The 25,068-nt window shown below is 54.4% G+C and overlaps 1 protein-coding gene across 1 annotated transcript in view; it reads left to right on the top strand.

The window, feature by feature from the left end:
- Positions 1-24,479, top strand: part of INSR (insulin receptor) — a 57,244-nt gene extending 32,765 nt beyond the window's left edge. The window contains exons 4-21 of the mRNA XM_035116977.3: positions 1,883-2,031; positions 3,371-3,515; positions 4,776-4,990; positions 6,800-6,926; positions 8,150-8,388; positions 8,502-8,669; positions 9,931-10,135; positions 11,437-11,711; positions 11,995-12,134; positions 13,235-13,394; positions 14,126-14,225; positions 14,995-15,062; positions 15,460-15,689; positions 15,941-16,051; positions 16,149-16,308; positions 17,387-17,516; positions 18,595-18,729; positions 22,034-24,479. Coding sequence (XP_034972868.1) covers positions 1,883-2,031; positions 3,371-3,515; positions 4,776-4,990; positions 6,800-6,926; positions 8,150-8,388; positions 8,502-8,669; positions 9,931-10,135; positions 11,437-11,711; positions 11,995-12,134; positions 13,235-13,394; positions 14,126-14,225; positions 14,995-15,062; positions 15,460-15,689; positions 15,941-16,051; positions 16,149-16,308; positions 17,387-17,516; positions 18,595-18,729; positions 22,034-22,391 — 3,115 coding nt within the window. The 3' untranslated portion in view covers positions 22,392-24,479. The remainder of the gene's footprint in view (positions 1-1,882; positions 2,032-3,370; positions 3,516-4,775; positions 4,991-6,799; positions 6,927-8,149; positions 8,389-8,501; positions 8,670-9,930; positions 10,136-11,436; positions 11,712-11,994; positions 12,135-13,234; positions 13,395-14,125; positions 14,226-14,994; positions 15,063-15,459; positions 15,690-15,940; positions 16,052-16,148; positions 16,309-17,386; positions 17,517-18,594; positions 18,730-22,033) is intronic.
- The last annotated feature ends 589 nt before the right edge of the window (positions 24,480-25,068 follow it).

Below are 25,068 nucleotides of genomic sequence, written 5' to 3'. Positions count from 1 at the left end.
TTCAGGGGTGTCTGAGCCCCCCCCCCACTCCCGCTGGGGGTCCTTGTCCTAAAAATGCCTCCCTATGAAGCACCCCAAAGGGATTAACGTTTCGGAAACCATTCTGGAAAACGATCGAGAAATAGCATCCAGCCTTAGAACAGCTGCTAAGATTTATTATTGGCTAAAAGACGGAGGTGAGGGGAGCTTAACTACTGCTCTGTCCTGATGGATGGAGAGATAATTGGTCAAGAGAATCTCTGGTTAAACTCACCTGTTACGAAAGAACGCACAAAATGCAGCCTAGCAGGTTTGTGGGGAAATGGGCATTTGGGGTAATGCTTTGGAACACGTTCAGCGATAATGCCCAATCTTAGGCAGCTATCAACCTGCTGGGACAATATTTCTGTTCTTTCTCTTTGGTTTATCTTGTTCATTAATGAAGGAATGAACGGAAAATGGGGTCGGGGATCAACCACCGAGCAATTTCATAATGTAAAAAGCGATGAAAGCGAATTCGCAGGCTCAAAACAGCGGGTTGCGCCCCTGCCCAGAGTAGACTCGTTGAAACGGACGGGCACTGCTGACTTCGGCCGATTCATTTCAGTGGGTCTCCCCTTAGCCCAGTGAGAACAATTAGAACAATTCCAGACCTCCGCTTATGGAAAGAGGCAGACCTTCAGTCAGTCCCAAGGAGGCAGCAGAGGCGGGCCCTGCCTGATAACGCCACGGGAGAGAGTTTAATCCACGCTTAATGTATGTTTGATATTTAAGATATCAACAAAGTTACTTGTACATTTATCAGAGGCAGCGTAAGATCACAGGGGTCTCTGAAATTTGCCTGCTGTGGGGACGGGGTGAGAGGCTGGGGGGCTGGCTGTTGCCCCCCCAAATGCAAGGGAAGCATCCCTTTCTGGTCATCCCATCTAGACCCCATCTAGATCTTGGGGGGGGGGCTTCTTCTTCTTCTTGGCAAACCAGCTTCCTGACGCTCTTGGGCAAAGCCAGGAGCCAGCCAGGCCCCCCAGGGGAGGAGAGGAAATTGCCTGTTCTCATCATTCTCAGGAAAGGGCAGCTAATTGGCCTCTAATTGTGGTTGACGGCAGCAGACCTCGTTCCTCCTGCACTGGGTGGATTTTCTCAAAGCAGATGGAATTTTCTCCGAATGCTTTTTTCTCTAACCTCCTTGCTATCACAGGGTTGTGAAAGAGAGGGGGCAGGAAACAGGAAGCAGACTCTCAAAGGGCAGACCCCTCACAGCATGCCCCCCCCCCCGCCCGGACCAGCAGGGTGCTTAAGGACCTTGCAGCGGGGGGGGGCCCTTGCAGCCATCCTGTTTTGTTTGAGCTCGATTTGCTTGCTGGGGGGTGGAGAGATTAGAACAGGGCTTCGTTCTGGGCTGCCCCACAGCCCCCAATGCACTTTCTTTGTCCCAAGCAACACATTGTAAACCTGTGGAACTCATTGCCACAGGAGGCGGCGGTGGCTTTAAAAGAGGACTGGACAAATTTGCCGACAGCTGCTCTGCTTCCTTGAATCCCAGTTGCAGGAAACCAAGAGAGGGGAGAGGGCTCTTGTTGTCAGATTGCACTGGCGTGTTTTTTGTTTTGGGGGTGGTGGTGGCTGCCATTGTGAGAACAGAGTGCTGGGCTGGGCAGGCCACTGGCCTCATCCAGCAAGCTGTTCTTAGGTTCCTTTCCTCTCCCCTGTTGGGAAAGTGGGTCTGCAGGCCCCACAGGGCCACCCGAGAGGCTGCGGGGGCATCTCTGCAGCCTCTGCGCACAAGCCAAACTCCCCAAGCTTTACTGAACGCGCACATCGGTTATCGGGGCGTCGAGAAAAGCCCCGCGGCCGTTTGCAGCACAAGAGGCATCTCTCTTTCCCCACCGTGTCTCTTCTGCAGCCTCCTCTGCATGCCCTGCGAGGGGCTGTGCCCCAAAATCTGTGAGTTGCCCGTCAAGGAGAAGACCATCGACTCCGTGACGGCGGCCCAGGAGCTCCAGGGCTGCACTGTCGTCAACGGCAGCCTGACCATCAACATCCGCGGAGGAAGTGAGTGCTGGGGGGGGGGGAGTCTGGGTGCAGGATGTGGGGGGAGCCAGAGGGGCCTCTCACTCTGCCCCACGCCAAGCCGGTCACCTGGGAAGCTGGTTCTGCTCACGCAGGGCCGTCTCCAGGCCCAGGCGCGCCTCTCAGCTGTTCAGCGGCTTCAGGCCGCTCTCCGGAGGCGTGGCAACAGGGGACGGGCAGCGCCCCCTGGCCCAGGCCCGGCCCTATGGCCAGGCTGGGTTGTGCAGGACTCCAGCCCTCCAGGCGGCAGCCATGCTGCACCCACCCGTCTGCCCGCCACGCCGGGAAACGGGGTGGGGCGGGGGCGCCGGAGGGATCCGTCGCACCAGGGCGCCAGGTATGCTTAAGACGGCCCTGGCTCCACAGGTCTTTCTCTCTGGGACACAAGGGCTTCCTTCTCACATCCAGAACCTCACGGCTTCAGCTCTGGGGGAGCCTTTTCGGCGGAGGGCCGCATTCCCTTCTTCTGGGGGCCACGTGCCGATGTGTGGAGGGAGAGGGCCAGAGGGAAAAGCCGGCAGAGCAATGGAGACGAGGGCTTTGTCCAGTTCTGGGCCTAAGGGGGTCACGGACAAGCTGGAAGGTGTGCAGAGGAGGGGATTGGAATGGTAGAATGGTAGTGTCAGAAGGGATCCCGGAAGTCATCTGGCCCAACCCCCTGCAATGCAGGAATCCCAACTAGATCACACCTATAGCATGACAGAGTGAGGGGTGTTTAGCCTGGGACAGAGGAGACTGAGAGGCGATACAAGAGTCATCTCCAAATATCTCAAAGGCTGCCCCATGGAAGTGGGAGCAAGCTTGGTTTTCTGTTGCTCTGGAGGACCTGAACTGATGACTTCCGTTTACAAGAAAGGCGACTCCGACTAAAAGTTAGGACAGAAAATTTGTTTGCACCACACCAAGCTTTTTACTGATAAGAAATCGCTTTGGGGAAAGCCCAAAACTTGGATCGGTCTCCGTATTGCTTTGTGCTCTCATTTCAAAAAGATGTCTACCCATATTCTGCAAATGGAAAAAAGAATTATTTTGATACTAGAATATACCCCAGTGTTTCTTGAATCTTCCTGCCCCACCCTTATAGAAATTTCTATGGGCTCTTTTGGTCGGTAGTGGACTCTCCTTCCTTGGAGGTTTTGAAGCGGTGCTGGGGGGGGGGCGTCCACCAGGGATTCTTCAGCCGACATCCCTGCATTGCCAAGGGGGTTGGGCTGGATGACCTTTGGGGCTACCTTCCCACTCCACAGTTCCGTGAGTCTGTGAAGCAGGAGGGCCAGTTTCTAGGCAGGCTCAGCCCACGCCTCTGTATCGCCCCCTGCAGGCAACATTGCAGCTGAGCTGGAGGCCAACCTGGGCTTGATTGAGGAGATCACGGGCTACTTGAAGATCCGGCGCTCCTACGCCCTGGTCTCCCTCTCGTTCTTCCGGAAGCTCCACCTGATCCGGGGAGAGGCCCTCGAAGCAGGGTGAGTGGGGCCCCGGAAGGCGGCAGAGTTGGGAAGGGACTGCTAGAAGCAGGGCTCCAGTCCCCGCTTGGCCGTGCAGCTTGCTGGGTTGTGTGGCTCAACCCTGGCCTGCCTTGCATTTGTGGGTATCAAATGGGGGGATGGGACACGCACACCGACTTGAGCTCCTTGGAGGAAAAAGGGGGTTGTACATGTCAAGAAACAGATAAGGATCAAACGCTGGCGTCGCCAAGTGAGCGCTACTCAGAGTAGACCCACTGAAAGGAAGGGAGCTTGCTTGGCGAGAAGCTGTAGCTCAGATAGCAGAGCTTTGTGCCTCAAATGGCCAGAGGAATCAGGAAGACCAAAACTTAAATAAGGAATGGGGGGAATTGATAATTTACAGTGGTGCCTCGCTAGACAAAATTAATTCGTTCCACGGGTCTTTTCTTATAGCGAAAAATTCGTCTAGCGAATCCCATAGGAATTCATTGAAATTTTTTTGATTTTTTTTTTTTTTGCCCATAGGAACACATTAATTGAATTCCAATGCATTCCTATGGGAAACCGCGATTCGCTAGACGAATTTTTCGTAAAACGCATTCGTCTAGCGAGGCAACCTCCGCTCGAAAAATCCTTTCGTTAAGCGGAAATTTCGTTAAGCAGGGCATTCGTTAAGCGAGGCACCACTGTATCTTAAAGGCCGTTGTAAAATGTTAAAATCATTAGTAGGGTTGGAACATCACTTGTAGTTTATTGTGAGTTTTGGACGCAGTGGAGAGGTAAAAAATTTCGGTTATCATAAAAAGATGCAGGAGGAAATGATTAACAATAGGACCCACAAAGGGGAGGAGGAAAGTCCAAGAGATTCTTTGGATTCTTTTTATGTTGTATGTTGGATATGTGACTGTCAAGTTTTAATCTGAAAAACTGAATTAAAAAATTTCTAAAGAAAAAAGAGGCAGAGAGGAGTCCGGCTGGAGAAGAAGTCGTCTTCCTCTCCTACTGCAACCAGCTCCCCAGAACCAGGAGAGGGATGAAGAGGGCAGAGCAGAGGCAGTGGAGGCAGAGAAGTCTCAGATTGCTTAGGAAGGACAAGATTTAGGCAGCTGTGGGAAGACAGGGGCCTTCAATCCCCCCCAAAAAGTGCCTCATTGGGGATGAGTAGTTGGGGGTCTTTCTTTCTTTGCTGGGCCTGCTCTCCCCACCTTGGCCAAGGAGCATCTCTCTCTCCCATCCCCACCGACCGTATTCATCTTGTTAATTCCCCCTCCCCGCCAGGAACTATTCCTTCTACGCCTTGGACAACCAGAACCTGCGCCAGCTGTGGGACTGGAGCAAGCACAACCTCACCATCGCCCGGGGGAAGCTCTTCTTCCACTACAACCCCAAGCTCTGCCTGTCCGAGATCGACAAGATGGAGGAGATCTCGGGGGCCAAGGGGCGCCAGGAGAAGAACGACATCGCCCTCAAGACCAACGGCGACCAGGCCTCTTGTAAGCGGGCCGGGTGAGGGGTGGGCGGGGAGGGTGCCCTCGCTTTTGCACGCACGAGGTCCCAGGTTCGAATCACGGCAGTTTCCCCGGGTGTGGCCAGGCAGTGGCTCCTGCCTGAAACCCTGGAGCACTGCTGCCAGTCTGAGCAGGAGATACGGAGCTAGATGCTTCAGAGGGAGAGGTAGCAAGCAGCTTCCTATCGCCCTGCTTGAACACTTCTTCATCTAGAACCTTTAGGACTGGAGTGCTTATTTTAAGGGTTAGGGCCGTAGCATCTAGGGAAGGCGCCCCCCACTGGCTTAAACCCTGGAGAGCTGCTGCCAGTTAGTGCAGGCAGCTCTGAGCTGGGCGGGCCAGCGGTTTGACTCCATATAAGGCAGCCGGCCTCCTGTGTCCCTGTTTGAAGCAGCCATGAGGACCGGAGCCTTGCCTTCGTCTTTGGAGTAACTCATAGGAAAGAGCCATGTCTCGGGGGCCAAGTAGCGAGTCCCAGGTTCCCCCCGCAGGGGCACCTCCAAGTCAGGCCCCGGAGAGCGGCTGGGGCCAGTCAGTGTGGACAACAGTGAGGGAGATAGACCCAGGGCCTGGCTCTGCAGAAGGACTTTTCAGAAGAGCCCTGTAGTGGTGGCGGCGGCAGGATCAGGCCAAAGCAAAGCCCCCAAGCAGAACCCAAGGATGCTGTGGGTCGGGGTGGGGGGCACCCCCATGCGCCGCTGGCTTCCTGAGACCAGAAGGGCTGCTCTTCAAGCTCCTGGGCCTGAGCTTTATTATATTATTAATAATAATAAAAACCATTAAACCTGCCCTACTCCACTTGGAGATGGGGTCGAACCCCGTACACCCCCCTGGCCCCCTCCCTCTGCTCTCCCAGAGGAGAGTTTCCGGGGCTGTCTTCCGGCCCTCTTTCCCTCCTGGCCGGCGCCGCCTCTCTATGTACGATCTATATGTTTGCTCAGTCTTGGCTCCCTCCTTCCTGGAGCGCCTGCCAGGCTGGCAGAACGCCGGACAGCTTGTCCTCCCAGAGGCCTCCCTTGGCACTGACAGCCTCCAGGAGGGTGTGCATGGATGAGAGAGAGAGAGAGAGAAGGAAGGAAGGAAGGAAGGAAGGAAGGAAGGAAGGAAGGAAGGAAGGAAGGAAGGAAGGAAGGAAAGGAGAAGGAGAGAGGAAGAGGGAGAGAAGGAGAGAGGAAGGAAGGAAGGAAGGAAGGAAGGAAGGAAGGAAGGAAGGAAGGAAGGAAGGAAGGAAGGAAGGAAGGAAGGGAAAGGGAGAGAGAGAGAGAGAGAGAGAGAGAGAGAGAGAGAGAGAGAGAGAAGGAAAGAAAGAGAGAGAGGGGAGAAAGAGAGGGGGAGAGAAGGAAGGAAGGAAGGAAGGAAGGAAGGAAGGAAGGAAGGAAGGAAGGAAGGAAGGAAGGAAGGAAAGGAGAGAAAGGGGGAGAGAAGGAGAGAGGAAAGGAAGAGGGAGAGAAGGAGAGAGGAAGGTAGGAAGGGAAAGGGAGAGAGAGAGAAGGAGAGAGAGGGGGGGGAGAAAGAGAGAGGGAGAGAGAGAGAAGGAGAGAAAGAGAGGGGAGAAAGAGAGGGGGGAGAGAAAGAAAAGGAGAGGGAGAGAGAGAGAAAGAGAGAGGGAGAAATAGAGGGGGGAGCGTGCTCTTGGACTGGGGTTCTACTTAAAGGCCTCCCATGTGTTTGGTGGTTCACAACATCAAGTTACACAATCAAAATGCATGAATGAAATGAGCCCCCCTCCATCCCCCGGTGGGTCCTTAGCCAGGCTCTCCCATCTCTGACCTGCCTTTTCCGTCCTTCCTGCAGGTGAGAGCGAAGTGCTCAAGTTCTCCTACATCAAAACCACCTGCGACAAGATCATGGTCAAGTGGGAGCCTTACTGGCCGCTGGACTTCCGCGACCTTCTGGGCTTCATGCTCTTGTATAGGGAAGCGTGAGTAAAGTGGGGCAGGGAGCTCCTTTCTGCACTTTGGGTCTTGGGGAGAGAGGGATTCTTTGGCTGTGATTCCTGCGTTGCCGGGGGTTGGACTAGATGGCCCTGGGGGTCCCTCCCAACCCTTCAATTCTAGGATTTTATAACACACACACTCAGCTTGATCAGAGAGAGTTACAGCGCCTGCTGTGGCAGCAGAGACCGACACGGGAGAGACATGTTTGGTTGCAGCCGGGGCAGAAGAATGTTGCCGAAGGGTGGATGGCCCAGTCTAGGAATAAAAGGGGATGTAAAAAGTAAAGGGACCCCTGACCATTAGCTCCAGTCGTGACCGACTCTGGGGTTGCGCGCTCATCTCGCATTATTGGCCGAGGGAGCCGGCGTACAGCTTCCAGGTCATGTGGCCAGAATGACAAAGCTGCTTCTGGCAAACCAGAGCAGCACATGGAAACGCTGTTTACCTTCCCGCTGTAGCGGTTCCTATTTATCTACTTGCATTTTGAAGTGCTTTCAAACTGCTAGGTTGGCCGGAGCTGGGACCAAGCAACGGGAGCTCACCCCGTCGCAGGGATTCGAACCGCCGACCTTCTGATAAGCAAGCCCTAGGCTCAGTGGTTTAACCCACAGCGCCACCTGGATCCCTAAAAGGGGATGTAGAACGAACTAAATGTGAACACGCTCTCTTCTATACCCTAAAAGTCAACTGAAGAAAGAGGCTGTGTATTTTCCCAATCCGCACCCAAGAAGGATTTTTAAAAGGCTGGGCATTATCTGAAGGAGTGGCGCAGAACGATTTCATTGGAACCCACGAGATCCCCGGCGAAGCGTTAAAAACGTGCATTATTTAAGTTGAAAGGCCTCTCTGCAAAATAACTTAGGATTAGGCCCTCCTATTCCTCCTTTGTCTCTCGGGCGATGCAGAGTTTGGAGGGCAGCCCCCTAAAATAAAGTTGTCAAGTAGATTCTGCCATTTCTGTAGCTGGGATTGAAGGATCGGTAGAGGCAGCGCTTGGAAATAAAAGTGAGAACTCGGGGAGAGCAGCCGCAGCCCAACTGGCTCAGTTTCTACAATTTCCATGACCTTAATTCATTTCTGCAACAGGCTTCCATGCAACCTTTTGCAGTTTTTACATCTCTCCATCAAAGCGTAAGTCCCACTGCAGGTGTGTCTGTGTGTTGCCTTTCTGAAATAAAAGCCGTTTCCTTTTTTTGGCCTTTTCCAGCCCCTTCCGGAATGTGACAGAGTTTGACGGCCAGGACGTCTGCGGTGCCAACAGCTGGACGGTGATGGACGTCGAACCGCCTCCCCGCAACAGCGACACCAAGCCGGGCCACCTTCTGCGCGGCCTCAAACCCTGGACGCAGTACGCCATCTTCGTGAAGACCCTGATCACCCACTCGGACGAGCGCAAGTCCTACGGGGCCAAGAGCGAGATCATCTACATCCAGACCAACGCCTCGGGTGAGAGGCTGTCCACAGTTGGAAGCAGGGGGCTGGGGTGAGAGGGGGCTGCGGGGTTTCCGCCTCGCCCTGCCCTGGGGTGACGTTTTGTCTCTCTTCTCTGTCCCCTGCAGTGCCCACCGTCCCCCTGGACCCCATCTCGGTGTCCAACTCCTCGTCACACATCATCTTGAAGTGGAAGCCGCCCTCCGACCCCAACGGGAACATCACGCACTACAAGGTCTCCTGGGAAAAGCAGCCTGAAGACAGCGAGCTCTACGAGCTGGACTACTGCCTGAAGGGTGAGCCGCTGGCACTGTGGCAGCGCCTGCCCGCCTGTGTGGGCCTCTTTCCCCACCCGCAGAGGCCCCACCTAGCGTCGTGGTCTGGCAGGGTGCGGGGGAATGGGTGGGAGGCACCAGCTGGGGGACCCCCAAAGGAAGAAGGGTCAGAGCTTGAGGGGGCGATGATGAGGGATTAGAGGGGGAAGAGGAGTTGTTGGAAACCGGAGAGGGAACAGGGCTTTGTGAGTGAGGAGAGTCGGTGGCAGAGAGCAGTCAGCAGCTGAAGCTGGAGAGGAGGGAAGCCAAGAGGCAGAGATGAAGTCACAGGGGTTTCCCCCTCCTGCAAGAAGCTCTGCTCCTCACTGGTCTCCCAGAACCAGGAGAGGCATGAAAAGGGCGGAGAGGTTGGCTGCACATAGGCACAGTTACGGATTGCTTGGAAAAAGCCCCGGAGTGGAGGGGACTTAGGCAGCTGTCATGGACAGGTGGGAGGCAGAGGAATGGTGGGGGGCACCAGCTGGGGAACCCCCCAAGGGAAGAAGGCCCAGAGCCTGGGGAACGGGGTGACGATGAGCAGTCAGAGGGAGAAGAGTGGGCAGAGGAGTTGCGGGAAGCTGGAGAGGGAACAGGGTTTGGTGAGCGGGGAGATTCTGTGGCAGAGAGCAGTCCAGAATCAGAGGCAGAAGCGGAAGCAGGGCAGGAGGGAAGCCAAGAAGTCACAGGGGTCTCCCCCTCCTGCTGCAACTGGCTTCCCTCTTCGCTGGTCTCCCAGGACCAGAAGAAAAATTAGAAAGGGTGGCACAGCGAGAGACAAGACAATGGCGCCTTAGGCTGCCGGGGAAGGAGGAGCCTTTGGGAGCGGTGGGAAGGTGGACACCTTCAGACCCCACAACTGCCTCCTTGGAGCAAGACCCGCTGCTTGGGTTTCCTTGAATCAAGGCCGGGTGCTCCTGATCCCCAGGATGGCAGTGTGGGCCTTGGGTGGGGGAAATTCCCCCAGATAAACCTCCTGCCCCCTCTTCTCTTTTCTTCTCTTCTCCCGATCTGTTTCTTCTTGAGTGTTGTCACTGCTGCTTATCATGTGTTAGAAAAGGATTATATATCTATCTATCTAAAGAAAAAGGTATTCCATCTCTGCTACAGAGGGAGTAGGGGGGACTGTCCAGAGTCGGGGGGGCACCTCTGCATGGATCTGGCCGCCTGGCGCTCTGGGGTGCCCTCTCCGTGGCTCCCTCGCTGCCTTTCCTTGGCCTCATGAGCTTCCCTCCTCTCCCCGCAGGCTTGAAGCTCCCCTCTCGGACGTGGTCCCCTCCCTTGGAGTCGGAGGACTCCCCCCACAAGCCGAACGACAGTGACAGCGAGGAGCCCAGCCTGGAGTGCTGCCCCTGCCCCAAGACCGAGTCGCAGATCATGAAGGAGACCGAGGAGTCCGCCTTCCGGAAGGTCTTCGAGAACTACCTCCACGACATCGTCTTTGTCCCCAAGTAAGAGGTTGAGCGTGGCTACACACACACACACACACACACACACACACACACACACACACACACACACACCACTTTCTGGCTTAGGTGTGGGAGCAGGGAATGTAAGTGAAAGAAGAGCCTGCTGCTGCTGCTGCTGCTGCCAGCCAGTGCAGGCAATGCTGGGTTAAATGGATCTGTAGGCCTGTGTCAGGTCAGATCCAAGAGGATGATAACCGCGCTTAATCTGCTGAGGCTCCATGGTTAGAGCCCCCGTGTTGCACACAGACGGGTGTGGGTTCAATCCTCAGTGGTGTCTCCCTGAGAGCCCTGAGCCTGAAACCCTGCAGAGCCACTGCTGCCAGTCCGTGCAGGTTGTATTGAACCCAAAGCTGGGCAGCCCTGCTGTGCCAAGGAACGTGTGTGTGTGTGTGTGTGTGTGCATTTGTTTGTGCCCTTGGATCTTTGGGCCAGGGAAGGTGTGGGGTGCGGGACGGAGCCTGTGAACCCTGCCCTGCTGCGGGAGGGGGCACAGTCCAGCCGGGGGCTTGTGTGGCTCACAGCCCCAGGATTAATGAGTAATCCACCAGAAAGGGAGCCAAGCCCTGGGAGCCTCTCTTTGCTCCTGGAGCCCCTTCCTGGGAACGCTTTGAAACCCAGAGCCTGAGCCGAGGCTGCCGGTGGATCCATTTGTGCCCTCGCGTTTGCAAAACGAGGCCACGCACCCTTAAAGAACCAAAAGGGTCACACATCCCTCGACCGAATGCCAGGAGCGGGTTGTGAATCAGAGATAAAAGATGGAATATCAAGCAGTGTATTTACAGCAGATAATAATTAAATGAGTGCGTTAAAGGAATTTGCATATAAAGAAGAATGTTTTAAAAATAAATTTAGGGAACCGCAGAAAGAGGGGGAAGGAAGTCAAGTTTTGAAATGTTAAATTGATGGCAAAATAAATGAAATTGTATAACTTTGAAAAGTATAAATAAAAAGCTAAAAAAAAAGTAATATCGAGCAGGGGTGGTGGTGGTGGGGAATGGGGACGCATCCGGGATGAAGAGCCGGAAGTCAACTTTGGGGTGAAATTGTATTTTTTTCAAAAGGAAAACCAATCAAGATTGATTGGCAGAGTCTGAGCTCTGAGAATTCGATTTTTTTAAAGTGGTGGGACCCCAAGAAAAGCGCCTCTCTCCCAGTCCCCAAAGAGAATCCCAGATAGAGGAGACACCGCCAGGGCGGCTCTAGTGTGTTTCTGAGCTCCCCGGCCAAGCGCTTTCGGAAATGGGGCTCTGACCGACGCCTCTCTCTCCCTTTCTCCGCAGGCCGTCGGTGATGCGGCGCAGGAGGGACCTGGGCGCCCCGGCCAACAGCACCACCCCGTCCCCAACACTGCCGGCCTTTGGGAATGCTTCCATGGCAGCCCCCGCCAGCCCCCCGGAGCCCAAGCCCTTCTCCAAGGTGGTCCTCAAGGAATCCATCGTCATCTCCAACCTGCGGCACTTCACGAGCTACCGCATCAAGATCCAGGCCTGCAACCACGAGGTGCCCCAGGAGTGCAGCAGCGAGGCCTACGTCAGTGCCAGGACCATGCCGGAAGGTGAGCGGGGGGGGGGGCAGCCGAATGGGCAGGGTGCAAATAATATTTTTATTATTGTTGTTATTACCATTATTTATTCCTCCGAGAAGCTGGCGCACGAGATTCTCTCTTCCTCCCCCCATTTTTGTCCTCCCAACAACCCTGCGAGGTAGGCTTGGCTGTTTGAGCTTCATGATGGAGTAGGGCTTTGAACCCGGGTCTCCTGACTCTCCTAACCGCTGGCTTTCGCGTCGGGTGTCCAAATTTGCACCGAGCAAGCCTCTTCTCTTGCTTGTGTTCCCAGCAAAAGCCGACGACATTGTGGGGCCCGTGACTCACGAGCTGGAGAAGAATGTGGTCCACCTGCACTGGCAGGAGCCGAGGGAGCCCAACGGGCTGATTATCCTTTACGAGGTGAATTACGGGCGCCTTGGAGATTCGGAGGTGAGAACCCCTCTCTTCCCCTCTCTCCCTTTTCTGGCTTTCCATCCCAGAGGATGCCCTGACTCTCTTCCCTCCCCTTCAGACATGATCTGTTTCTAGCAACTCATAGTTCTGGTTTTGAATTCCGTTGTGTTTTCTTTCTCAGCATATTTTTGGTGCTGATCCAAAGATGCTAAAAAGTTCATAACCAAGGCAAAGGTGTTTTTTGTTTTGTTTTTTCCCAATACACCAGAATAAAATTAATACAGTAGAACCTCGTTTTTCGGAGCATCTCGGAAGCCAAACGTTTCAGTGTTCCAACACCCAAAACCCGGAAGTGAATGCTTCCGTTTTCCAACGCGCCTCGGAAGTCGAACTGCTTCCGAGGCGCCTTTCTTCATTTTCTCAATGGAATTTGCCGACCAGCCGTTGCAGCTTGGTTGTCGGAAGGTTTCAGAAGTCAAACAGTCTTTTCCGGAATGGATTACGTTGGACAATCGAGGTACCACTGTACTACTAAAATCGGATCTAAAAAGGAACAAGAGCAGAGAGAATAAAAAAACAGAAACAGAAGAGGGACCGAAAGACAATGAAAATTGAGTGAGTGAGTGAGTGAAATATAACTTTCACTCATTAACGTCCAACTGTTCAATTTTCTACAAGCCAATATTTTCCCCCCAGTCTTCTAACCCGGTCGTGACAATTTTATTTTCTCTTTTCCGCAAAAAAGCCTATGAGGGGTTTCCGATACTCAATAAATGGCAGTCACGGTTTCCGTGATTTCATCAGCCCTCCCTCCCGTGCTTCTTTCCCTCTTTTTGCGAATAAAAATTCTGTTGCGTTGCCGTCTTCTGCAGAAGGGCCGGATCTACATTGAGCTGTATGCGATATGCCGTTCTTAACCTTTCCTGATTGCCAGTAGCTGGTTGCTCTGCAGCGCGATCAGGAAAGCGCCATTTCCCCCGATAGGTTACGAAAACCCTTCCTGGCGCTCCCTCAGCGTTGTGATCCTCCGCGAGTGTGGATCTGCCCAGGGCTGTGCAAGCCGCTGCTCTGAAGGATGCAGGATGGGGCCTGCTGGGAGACACCCCCCCCCCACTGAACATGCCGTCTCCCCACAGGAGCAGCGCTACTGCCTCTCTCGCCTGAAGTACGCCACTCAGCAGGGCTGCAAGCTGACGGGGCTGCAGACAGGCAACTACAGTGTCCGGGTGCGAGCCACATCCCTGGCGGCGAACGGCTCCTGGACGGAGCCCATCTACTTCTATGTCTACGACTATTGTAAGATCCTGGGGGGGGGGCAGGGAGAAGGAGCTTGGCTTGGGTGGTCATGTGCCTGTAGACTTGGCTGCTTTGGACTACGATTCCCATCATCCCTGACCACCAGTCCTGGGAGGATGGGAGTTGTAGTCCAAAAGCAGCTGGAGATCCAAGTTTGGGAAACCCCGATGTGTGTGTTTCGTACTGTGTGTGTCTGTGTCTGTGGCATGTGCATCATAGCTGCCAAGTTTTCCCTTTTCTCGCGAGGAAGCCTATTCAGCATGAGGGAAAATCCCTTTAAAAAAGGGAGAACTTGGCAGCTATGATGTGCATACACACAGATTTCAGCTATTTACATCAAGAAAGCATTTAGAAATACATCAACTATATCCAAGCGGTTTGCAGCAACAGAGCCACATAGAAAAGCCCCAGTCGGTAACCAACCGGCTGTGGGGGAAAGATGAATCCTAAATTGCCCCCATCAAGGGAGAATTTTCAGCTGGCATTTGGGAGTTTGAACAAAAGGCGCTTGCTGTGGGATCTCTAGTGGCAGAGGGTTCCTCAGGACGGGGCCCGGGGCCATGAAAGCAGGACTTCCTTGTTGCTGTCAGAGGAGCCTCTTGTATATGTGAGGGAGGTTGTGTGCCCTTTGGTGGGGGGTGAGAGAGAGGGGCTTTTGGGGGGGTGATGGGGGAGGTGAGTCCTTTTCAGCCCAACCTGACCTGGTCCCCCCTCTCTACCCCCCACTGCAGTCCCCCCCAACAATAACCTGGTCAGCATCATCATCCCCATCATCTTCGCCATCTTCTTCCTGGGGGTCATCGGAGGTGCCTACGTCTTCATCAAGAAAAGGTGGGTCCCTCGTTTGCAGATTCCCTCCCTATAGACTCCAGACTTCTTGTGGCGGGGAAGAGGGGGAGCTGGCAGGTGCTTGCGGCCGCAACCAAGGACACCGCCTTCCCCTCCCGATCCGCGAAAAGCTTTCCCCACTGCAGCTGGTGGGGCAGCGCCTTTCCCCCCCTCACGGACTGGGCAACAACATTTCCCACCCCACCCAAAAATGGGTTTTATTTTATCTGTTAGGCACCTTGAGTCCCTGGTAGAGGAAAAGGCGAGGTATCGATTAACTAACAACACAACAATAACAAACAACAACTGAAGTGTTCCATAGGCTGGGTGTGTGGGATCACATGCCCTCCCTCACCTGGTTTTTCTTTTTCTTTTTGAAGGCTTTATTATGAAGCTAAGAACCCTGTAAGAAATACGAAACTGTTGGCCCTGGGTTTTCTCCTTCCTTCCTTCCTTCCTTCCTTCCTTCCTTCCTTCCTTCCTTCCTTCCTTCCTTCCATCCTTCCTTCCCTCCCTCCCTCCCTATCCCCTGGTTTTGCTTGAGCATGTCCCTTTAAGTGCCACAAAACACACACATGCACCGTCCTGAGGACTAGAAACCTCCCTGCACCTTTGGGTATTTGCTTCCAACGGCGATTGCTCGAGTCCTTTCAGATTACGCAGGCCCCTCTGTGCCCATGCATACACACACCCCACAGCCGTTCCCACTCCGTTTTTGGGGATCCCCGACGGGTGACAGGCGCCTCCTCTCCTTTGCTTGCTTCCCCCCCAGGCAAAAGGAAGGACCGACGGGGCCACTTTATGCCTCCTCCAACCCGGAGTATCTCAGCGCCAACGATGGTGAGTGGCAGGCCGAGGCAGCGGGGCTTTTCCTCTCCCTCTTCCTTGCTCGGGGAGGGGGCACAATCCACTGGGGAGAAACAGATTCTCCTCCTTCCCTTCGGAAGCTTCGAGGTGCCTCCACTGCCCTTCTGGCCGCAGGCGTTAAAGGAGGCGGATGCAGCCATTCTGGACTCGGATCAGAACCGAGCTGGAGAGAATCCTCTGGGGCGGCAAGCTGAGCTCCGTGCCACTCCCCCCCCCCCCGGGCTGGCCTCTGCCCTCCCGAGCCCCCCGTCCCCCTTCTGAAACCGGCCCTAGAGAACCCAAGCCCTCGCCATGCCGTGAAGCTGGAAGGGACCCGAGGGTCATCTAGCCCAACCCCCTGAGCTGCTCGCAAACCCGCTTCCCTCTGCAGTGTACATCCCCGACGAGTGGGAGGTCCCCCGCGAGAAGATCTCCCTCCTGCAGGAGCTGGGCCAGGGCTCCTTTGGGATGGTCTACGAGGGCATCGCCAAGGACATTGTGAAGGGCGAGCCAGAGATGCGGGTGGCCGTCAAGACGGTGAACGAGTCGGCCAGCCTGCGGGAGCGCATCGAGTTCCTCAACGAGGCGTCCGTCATGAAAGGCTTCAGCTGCCACCACGTGGTGAGGGACCCCAGGGGTCATCCAGTCCAACCCCCTGCAATATGGGGGTGGGTGGCGGGGGAGGGCTGAGAAGACCGCTCCGCAGGGGGGTCGCCGCTCAACCAACCCATTGGAGAACTACGGTGGGAGGCGAGCGCTTGCCAGGCAGCTTCCTCGGCTCTTAAGGTCCTTTGGCCACGGGCCGTCCTCTCGCTTCCACGGGGTTCTTCATTGGCTCACGGGCCCTTCCCTCTCGCCCTCCTTTCCCCCAGGTCCGCCTCTTAGGCGTGGTGTCGAAAGGGCAGCCCACCCTAGTGGTCATGGAGCTGATGGCTCATGGGGATCTGAAGAGCTACCTGAGGTCCTTGCGCCCGGATGCAGAGGTAACAACTGGCTGTGGGGTTTTTTTGGGGGGGTGGCGAGGTAGAGAAGCTGGAGCCCCCTTTTGCTCATGCCTCCTCCTCCTCTCGGCTCCCCCAGAACAACCCAGGCCGGCCCCCACCAACCCTCCAGGAGATGATCCAGATGGCGGCCGAGATCGCCGACGGCATGGCCTATCTGAACGCCAAGAAGTTCGTCCACCGGGACTTGGCTGCAAGGAACTGCATGGTGGCCGAGGACTTCACCGTCAAGATTGGAGGTGGGGCAGCTTTCCCCGGGGGGGGGGGGGAGAGGGCCCCAAAGGGGATTTATTCCGAGCCTCTCTCGGAGCGCAGCCAAAGGAAGAGACAGAAAGATGCGTGTCCTCGTTGAAAGAGCGAGTAAAACATGCGATATCCTGCAAGAAATGCATTGGGGGTTGAGGGGTCCAGGCCAAACTCAGCACTGGGGGGGGGGGTATTTCACAGTTGGGGAGCTCCCACTGTGAAGACCTTTCTCTCATATATAGATATAGATATGTAGATAAAGATATATTTATTTGTTTTGTTTTATTTTATTAAATTTATATACCACCCTATACCAGGTGGTCTCAGGGCAGTTCACAGAATAAAATCAAGATATAAAACCACAAAATACCTAATGAAAATAAAAACAACAACCCCCCCCCAAAAAAACACACAATTTTACAATTTAGAATATTCATTTAGACCACCTTAAAATATCAACGACTTCCCTTCTTCTCTTTTTCTGGTTCATTTTGCGTAGCATAAATCATTGCATAATTTACATAAACTAAACCAGGGGTCCCCAGACTTACCGCGCAGCGGGCCGGAGGGCGGGGGAGTGCGCGCCCGTGCGCATGCGCACACGCACACGGTCGGGGAAAAAATCGCCAAAAATCGCTTGTGCGCATGCGTATGGGCCTCCCCCGACCCAGAAGTGCATCGGAAATGACCTCTTCTGGGTCGGGAGAGGCCCATACGCATGCGCACAAAGGATTTTCGGCGATTTTTTGCCGATTTTTAAGACCGTCGCCGCGCCGCGCGCCGTAAGAGCGGGCGGCGGCGGTCGCCGCGGGCCGGATTGGGAGGCCGTAGTTTGGGGACCCCTGAACTAAACCATTCAGTGTCGCATGGTTTCCGAAGGCCTTTTCCCAGATCACCAAATAACGGAGGTCTCCCGACGGCAGGCGAGCATGAAGAAGGCCCTGTTTCAGGGGTGGTGGGGGGGTCCCCCAAGCCACCCCCCTCTGCTCTGGCCATGCCCCTGCAGGCACTTCCTTGGGGAAGGCTCTGAGCTCTCCCCCCCCTCTTCCTCTCTCCCCCCCCAACCCCCAGACTTTGGCATGACCAGGGACATCTACGAGACGGATTACTACCGCAAAGGAGGGAAGGGGCTCCTCCCCGTGCGGTGGATGGCCCCCGAGTCGCTGAAGGATGGCGTCTTCACCGCCTGCTCTGACGTCTGGTGAGTGGGGAGCACCCCCAACCCCAACCCCCCTGCCGCTGCTCAGGGACCCCCTCTCTGAGTGAATGCATGAGGACGCTGGGCCAGAGCAGCCCTGGCTCTCCTCGCGAGCCGAAGAGTCCGTAGGAAGCCGCTCCTGTCCCGAGTCAGGCCATCTGGCTCAGTATTGCCAACTTTGGTTGTCAGCAGCAGCAGCTGCTCTGCAGAGTTTCAGGCAGGGGGGTCTTTGTCCCGGCCCATCGGGGAGAAGGGAAACTCTGATCCTAAACCTCCGCTGCCTTGCGGGATATTTTGGGAGAAGAAAAGGCTCAGGAGGAAACCCCACCCAGTTGGGCGGCTCCTTCTGGCAACTCCTGCAGCCAAGCGGGTGCCAGACATCTCACTCTTTCAAGGGGGTGGGTCTTGCCACCTGGGCAGCCCAGGACCCCCAGACACATGGCCTAGATTGCACCCCAGGGACGTCACTTCAGTGCTGCTAACACAGCAGATTGGCTTCACCCCCGGAGGTGCGCTCCATTGTCTCTCGAGACGGACAGGTGCCCCCACTGGGGACTGAAGCCGGACCTTCTGCATGGGAAGTGGGCCCTGTGCCGCCACTGCCCGGCTCGTTCCAATCTCCGAGGCTCCGAACAAAGCACTAACTTGAGCGGAAGTGTGGGGAGCTGCCTTCTCCTGAGTCACAACAGTGTGGTCTGCACTGACTGGCAGCAGCTCCTCATGCTTTAAGGCAGCGTTTCTCAACCAGTGTGCCTCCAGATGTTTTGGGACTACAACTCCCATCATCCCTAGCTAGCAAGACCAGTGGTCAGGAATGATGGGAGTTGTAGTCCCAAAACATCTGGAGGCACACTGGTTGAGAAACACTGCTTTAAGGCCCGGGGGTCTTTCTGTGCCCTTTGCGCAGAGAGTCGTTTTCTTCCAGCAGTGCCCTTGGGGAGCTGGGGACCCCAGCCTTGCGGGGGGGACACACACACACCCTGGAGCGGCTGCATGCGGGACAGCCTCTGCCTGGGGAGTCCCCTCTGCTTTCTGGCCCTCACCCCCCCGTTTCTCCCCCCCCCCAACCATTTCCCCACAGGTCCTTTGGCGTTGTCCTCTGGGAGATCAGCAGCCTGGCCGAGCAGCCTTACCAAGGCCTCTCCAATGAGCAGGTCCTCAAGTTCGTCATGGACGGCGGGTGCCTGGAGCAGCCGGAGAACTGCACCGAGAGGCTGTGAGTCGGGAAGGGGAGGCGTGCCCACCCCCAGGGTGCCTCCGGGTGGGTGGGTGGGGCATGGGGCACCAGGCAACTCCTTTGCCCTCCGTCTCCCTCCTCCGCTCCTAGGGGGGTCTGCTCCATTAGGGTGAACAGGCTCCCTCTGCCCTGCCAACCAGTTTCTCAGGTTTGTCCCTTGAGAGAAGGAAGGCACAATGGGGAGAAGCGGGCTCTGGCGCCACCTGCTGGCAGGCTCCTTGCTCCTGCCCATCGGTCTCTGGAAGTGGTGGCCAATTCATGCCATGCAGCCACGTGGTGCCGAGGCAGGGTCTCTCCTGCCTAGGGACACGGGTGGCGCTGCCGTCTAAACCACTGAGCCTCTTGGGCTTGCCAATCGGAAGGTTGGCAGTTCAAATCCCCGCAATGGGGTGAGCTCCCGTTGCTCGGTCCCAGCTCCTGCCAGCCTAGCAGTTCGAAAGCATTCCAACGTGAGTAGATAAATAGGTACCACTGCGGCGGGGATGTAAACGCCGTTTCCATGCACTCTGGTTTCCATCGCGGTGCCCCGTTGCGCCAGAAGCGGTTTAGTCCTGCTAGCCATGTGACTTGGAAAAGCTGACTGTGGACAAACGGTGGTTTCCTCGGCCTGAAAGCGTGATGAGCGCCACAACCCCATAGCTGTCTTTGACTGGACAACTGTCCAGGGGTCCTTGACCTTACCTCTCCTTCCCCCTTGGCGCAAATTAGTGGCAGAGGGACATAGAATCATAGAATCCTAGAGTTGGAAGAGACCACAAGGGCCATCCAGTCCAACCCCCTGCCAAGCAGGAAACGCCATCAAAGCATTCTTGACATATGCCTGTCAAGCCTCTGCTTAAAGACCTCCAAAGAAGGAGACTCCACCACACTCCTTGGCAGCAAATCCCACTGTCGAACAGCTCTTACTGTCAGGAAGTTCTTCCTAATGTTTAGGTGGAATCTTCTTTCTTGAAGTTTGAATCCATTGCTCCATATCCGCTTCTCTGGAGCAATGGATTCAAACATGGGTCCTTTTTTTTTTTTTTTTTTTGAACATACTTTTTATTAATTTTACAAAATACAAAAAAGCAAAAAAGAAAGGTACATACTTAAACCCCTTTTCCACCTCCTTCCTACCCACCCACATGGGTCCTCCCCCGCCACAGAAGTATCCCATGTATGTGAACAGTCAGAGATGGTCCATTTTGTGCTTGGGTTTCTGTCCTCCCCCCCCTCCCCTGACCCCAAAGCCCCCCCCTGCCACCAGGGAGCTCCAGCAAACCAGGGCAGTACGCAGGAGGACATCCATCCAACCATCTATTGTCATACCAAAAAAAAAAAAAAAAAGAGAGAGAAAAATAGAAATAGGAAAAAAGGGGGGAAAAAAAAGAAAGGGCGAAAAAAGAAAAAAGAAAAAACAATACAAAACAAAATTTTTTTCTTGCATTCATAGTTGTAAAACCATATTTTGTGGGCTTCCCCTCCCCCCCCCTTCCCCGGTTTTCATCCCTTTTTTATCATCTGCAACAGTTTCTTACTTTATAAAAATACACCTTTGCATCTTATACAACTTATAAATCAATTGTTAACATTTTCATCTAATATTCAAATCACTGAGAAATCAAACTCCCATTTTCTCTTCCCGTGCCTAATTTTTTGTTTTTTCTCCCTCTATAAGCCTCCATATTTTCACATTTTCCAAAATCCATTCACTTTTAAAACTATAACTATTCTCAATTTAACCTTACATCCCCGATTGCCGGCTTCCCCCCCCAATCCAGCAAATTCCAAAATCAGCAGACCAGTTATAAACCTGTTAATCCATCCTTAATCACAACATCACTTTCCCTTCACCCCACCCCCTGTTTACAGTCTTTTGTCATCCAGGCCACCATACAGGACCCCTGAATTTCTTCTCTTCTCTGCATATTTTTTCCTTCTTCCCTGTGGGCGTTCTGGAGTTCCAATGATACCAATCGTGCCCCCCTCAAAAGCAGGGCACTCCATCCAACTTTTTGTAGAGTAGAGTCATCATTTTTTTCGTGGTGTGCTTCATTTTGTGTTGAATCATCACAATCCTCATCTTCTTCTTTTCCTTCCCCATCATTGTCATTCTCACATTCATCTTTTTCAGTGTCAAAAGCTTCATCTCCTAAAAAATCATATTCCGCCATCACCTCCTGGAATTTTTCCTGTAACTCTTGCCGTCGTGTCTCCTCTTGACATAACTCTATTCTTGTTTCCCACATTAAGGTCAAAACAGACCGCTGGAACTCAGGGGAACACTTTTTTGTTGACATATTTCAGTCCTGCCAAGGTCAAAACTTGTCACGTGGGGTGGAATATGATCACAGTTTATTTTTCGACTCCATTTTAACAAGCTGGCTGCATTCTTCAAGTCTTATTGACAATAAAGTTCGAACTCACATTTCACAAACACTTAAGCCAAAAAAGAAATTCCACAAAGTCCAGAAATACAAAGTGAAGTAAAATTTGACTTATAAATCCTGACAACTCACTGGGTTGTCTGGGCTGCCGGCTCCCGAGTGGAAAGGTTTTTTCTTAAGCTGTACCTCTTATTGCAGGGTCATAAACCGCAGTCTCTCTCCCCTTTTCACCCTGCATCAAAGGGGAGATTCTCTTTGATGCCTTTGAGGGATCCTTTGAATTGTAAATCTTCTGTTTATGGCTTCGGGTTTCTATTTACTGTCTCTTTTGTTGCCGTGGGGGGGGGGTGGCTTCCTCTTTTCTCCCCTCTCTCCCAGATCCAAATTGTTTTATAATAATCCAAATCATGAGGTTACTTACAGTCTTTTCCAATCGTTTTATTTTCGGAAGAATCCAGCGCTCTCCGCCTTCGGCTTGAAGCTTCTCCCTGCTAGAATAACGTTGCCGCTCAAAATGGCCCCCGCGACTTCTACCCTCCTCGCTCCGGAGCTCTTATTAGAGCTAGCCGAAGAGTTGGGGAGTCCGGATTGGGTCTGTGCCGAGCAAATTGCCCTCGGGACGCCCTTCCCGAGGTTCTAAGGGGCGCAGCGTCGCTCTCGCTGCCCTCCCCACTCCTAGCAGAGACGGGCCGTCTCGGAGACGAGACGAAGCCCCGCCGATCGACGCTGGCGCTGAACCCGGAAGCCCCCAAACATGGGTCCTTTTTTTAACAGGAGGTGGGGGCTTAGCCTTCTTTGCCCCAGGTTGCTAGTGGCAACCCCAGAGGGTTTGGGGGAGGCAGCGCCGGGGCATTGGAACAGTTTTCTTGGAGGGGGGAGCTGCCGACTGACCCCCATGCGCCTTTGTTTCTCTGCAGCCACGACCTCATGCAGCTGTGCTGGCAGTACAACCCCAAGATGCGGCCAACCTTCACGGAGGTGATTGAGATGCTGAAGGACGAGCTGCACCCCTCCTTCCGGGACGTCTCCTTCTTCTACAGCGAGGAGAACAAGCCCCCCGAGACGGAGGACTTTGAGATGGACTTTGAGAACATGGAGAGCATCCCCCTGGACCCGGCCTCCTCCTACTCCCAGCGGGACGACGTCCTGGGCAGGGACAACGGCCTCTCGGTGGCGCTCAAGGGCAGCTACGAGGAGCACGTCCCCTACACGCACATGAACGGCGGCAAGAAGAACGGGCGCATCCTCTCCATGCCCCGCTCCAGCCCCTCCTAATGGCAGGGGTGGGGGCGCCCTCTGCTTTGATCTCCTTCTTTGCCCCCCCCCTGCCCCGGCAGTTCCTCTCCCACACAAATCTCAGGACTGGCAGTATTTTTGCAGACACACCGCGGACTCGCTTTCTACCGAAAAGACGGACTTTTTAATCGTCGTGGAAGATTATTCTTATTACTACTACTACTACTACTAGGACAGCGAGAGGGCAAATCACGTCGCTGCGTATTTCTGAGTCAGGGTGGTTTTTTTGAGGGGGGGGGTTAGGGACACGCAAACGTCGACTCGCCGTCAGCAGCCTTCGTCTGTGAAAGACGCAAGCGGCCGTTTTGCAGCAGGTCCACCCGGCCCGGATCCCCTTGCACAATGCTGTGGCTTTGAGACGGGAAGGGGCTTCTCGCGAGTAGGAGGGAGAGGGGAGACCCCTCTGCCTGCCTCCAGTCCCACGGTGGGGGTGGGGGTGGTGGGGGCTCTTTAGTGTGCCCACAGCCCAGAACCACCTTCCCAAGCAGAACCCGGAAACTTGTTCTCTCTCTTTCGGAGGGGAGTCCTTTGCCATTTTTTTCTTTCCTTTTTTGTTTTTATTTAAAAAATCTGAAGGATCTCTTAAGGCGCGTCCCACACAGATCTGTCTTTCTCTTCCGATTTGACCAACTGCTGCTGCTTTTCTCAATGGGTTAATCGGTGCGTATGTGTGCGCGGAACTATATGGGGGGAGCGAGCGAGCGAGTCTTTTTGTACAGAACCGTTTTCTCCAGCCACGGAGGGGCGTGACAGCCAGCCCCTGTCCCGGAGTGAATGAATTCTCTAGAGATTATTTTTATACTGAAGAACTTTTGGGGTGAGGAGTTCCCCACCCCCGTCGTCGTCCCCCCCCCCACAGCAAAGCGAGGTAGCCAAAGCAGTAGCCAACACCCCCTTTAGGATCCCCCCCCGTGCTTTTTGGCGGCTTAAAAATAGCACAGAATGAGCCACCTTCCTTTGGGCCCTGTCCGGTTAGCGTCCCGTGTGTGTGTGTGTGTGTGTGTGTGTGTACATAAATATATATATATGTTTGTTGTGACATATTTAAGTCCGAGGTAGTCAACCTCCCTATAAATTATTGTTGCCTTTGTTGATTCCCCCCCCACTCCAAAACCTCGGGGGGGGGGGCTTGCTTGGTGGTGGATCTGACAGTTTTTGCGTTTCTGTTTTGGCAAAGTTGGCAGATGGCGCTAGGCAATTTTGGTGGTGGAAAGTTCCCGCAGGATCCATCGTGGCCTCCTAGGGTCCCGCAGCCCCTTGGCCAAGCCGCCGGTCTGCGGGCAGGACGTCCAGATAGACCGGGGGGTGGAGACACCCCCCTCTTGAGGGGCTGCCTGCCAGCGGGTGGGTGGCCATACTTCTTCTGCCAAGAAGCACAAGGCCTGGCATCTTGCCGGAAGGGCCGCAGCCCCGCCATCAGAGCTCCTGCTTGGCATGCAGGCAGTCCCAGGCGCGGACCCTGCTGGCAGCGTCTCCAGGCAGGACTGGCAAAAGGCCTCCCCGCCTGGAGAGCATGCTGCCGGTCCGTGCAGATACCAGCCTAGGTAGGCAAATGGTCTTTCTCTGGCCTTGTGCCCCCTGTGCCTTTGCCTCAGCCCCCCCTTTTTTGGGGGGGGGAATAAGCCCAAACGCTGTGATTATTTGCCGGGGGTGGCAGAGATGGAGGAGGAGGAGGAGGAGGCGGCTGGGGAAATGTTTCTGCCCTGCTAAACCCGGTCAGTTGTGCAATCCATTGCCTGTGTGTCTCCTGCCTGTGAGGTGGGGGCAAGAACTTCACCCCCTTCAGTCCTTGGGGGTTTCTTTTTTTTAGGGTTTCTCCCCCCCCTAACCTCCCCAGTGTTGCACTTTAGAGCTTTTCTGCTCCAGTCAGTGGGCCCCACAGAATATGTGGGGTCCGCCCTCTGCTTCTCCTCCCCCCTCAGTTCAGATTTCCTCTTCAGTCCCAGGCGATTGTTCGCCTGCTGAAATTTGCAGCTCTCTCTTACCTCAGTGTCATTTGAAATAAGCTTTTTCTAAAAAAAAAAAAAAAAAGTTTTAAAAGGAAGAAAAAAATGTATTTCCATATAATGTGAATCGTTCTGAGAAAAAGAAAACGATGGATCTTGTCGAGTCGACGGAATAAGCGGATCTGTAGGCCTTGTGGGTACTGAACAGAGTAATTGCACATAGATGGTTCTGTGCCCCCCCCCCAACAAAATCCACTCTGGTTGCCTTTGTTGAAAATGCACCTTCTTTTTTTATGCCGAGCACAAGGAGGATGGAGGTGGGGGTGATGAGTGGGGAGCGGGGGGTGTGCTAGGAAGAGAAGGAGATTGTTTGGGGTTGTGTGCCTCTCCCAGTAAAGCAGAGGGCGGCCCGTCACCGCAGGGCCGTTGTTAGGAGCTGCCTCAAGGGCCCCCCTCCCACAGCGGTGGGGGTTTTTGTGGGTGCCATGGTCACTATTAATAGCACATTCGTGGTGGGCTCCTCCTGGGATTTCCACGCAGCGTTCCTGCGACGCTTCCTCAATTTTGGCACCTTATTGTCACCTGCAGGGGGATCTCTTGCTGCAACAGAGCGGGAAGTGCGGTGTTTGGGAGCGAAGCAGCTTTCTCTGTCTGCCCCGAAACCTTTGCAGGGTGGCATCCACCCACCCCAAAGGCCATCGTGTAAAGAT

Source organism: Zootoca vivipara, chromosome 6 (assembly GCF_965207765.1).
Source record: "Zootoca vivipara chromosome 6, rZooViv2.hap1.1, whole genome shotgun sequence".
Taxonomy (NCBI): Eukaryota; Metazoa; Chordata; class Lepidosauria; order Squamata; family Lacertidae; genus Zootoca; species Zootoca vivipara.
The sequence above is the reverse complement of the archived record's forward strand: the minus strand, read 5'-3'. Positions and strand labels throughout refer to the sequence as shown.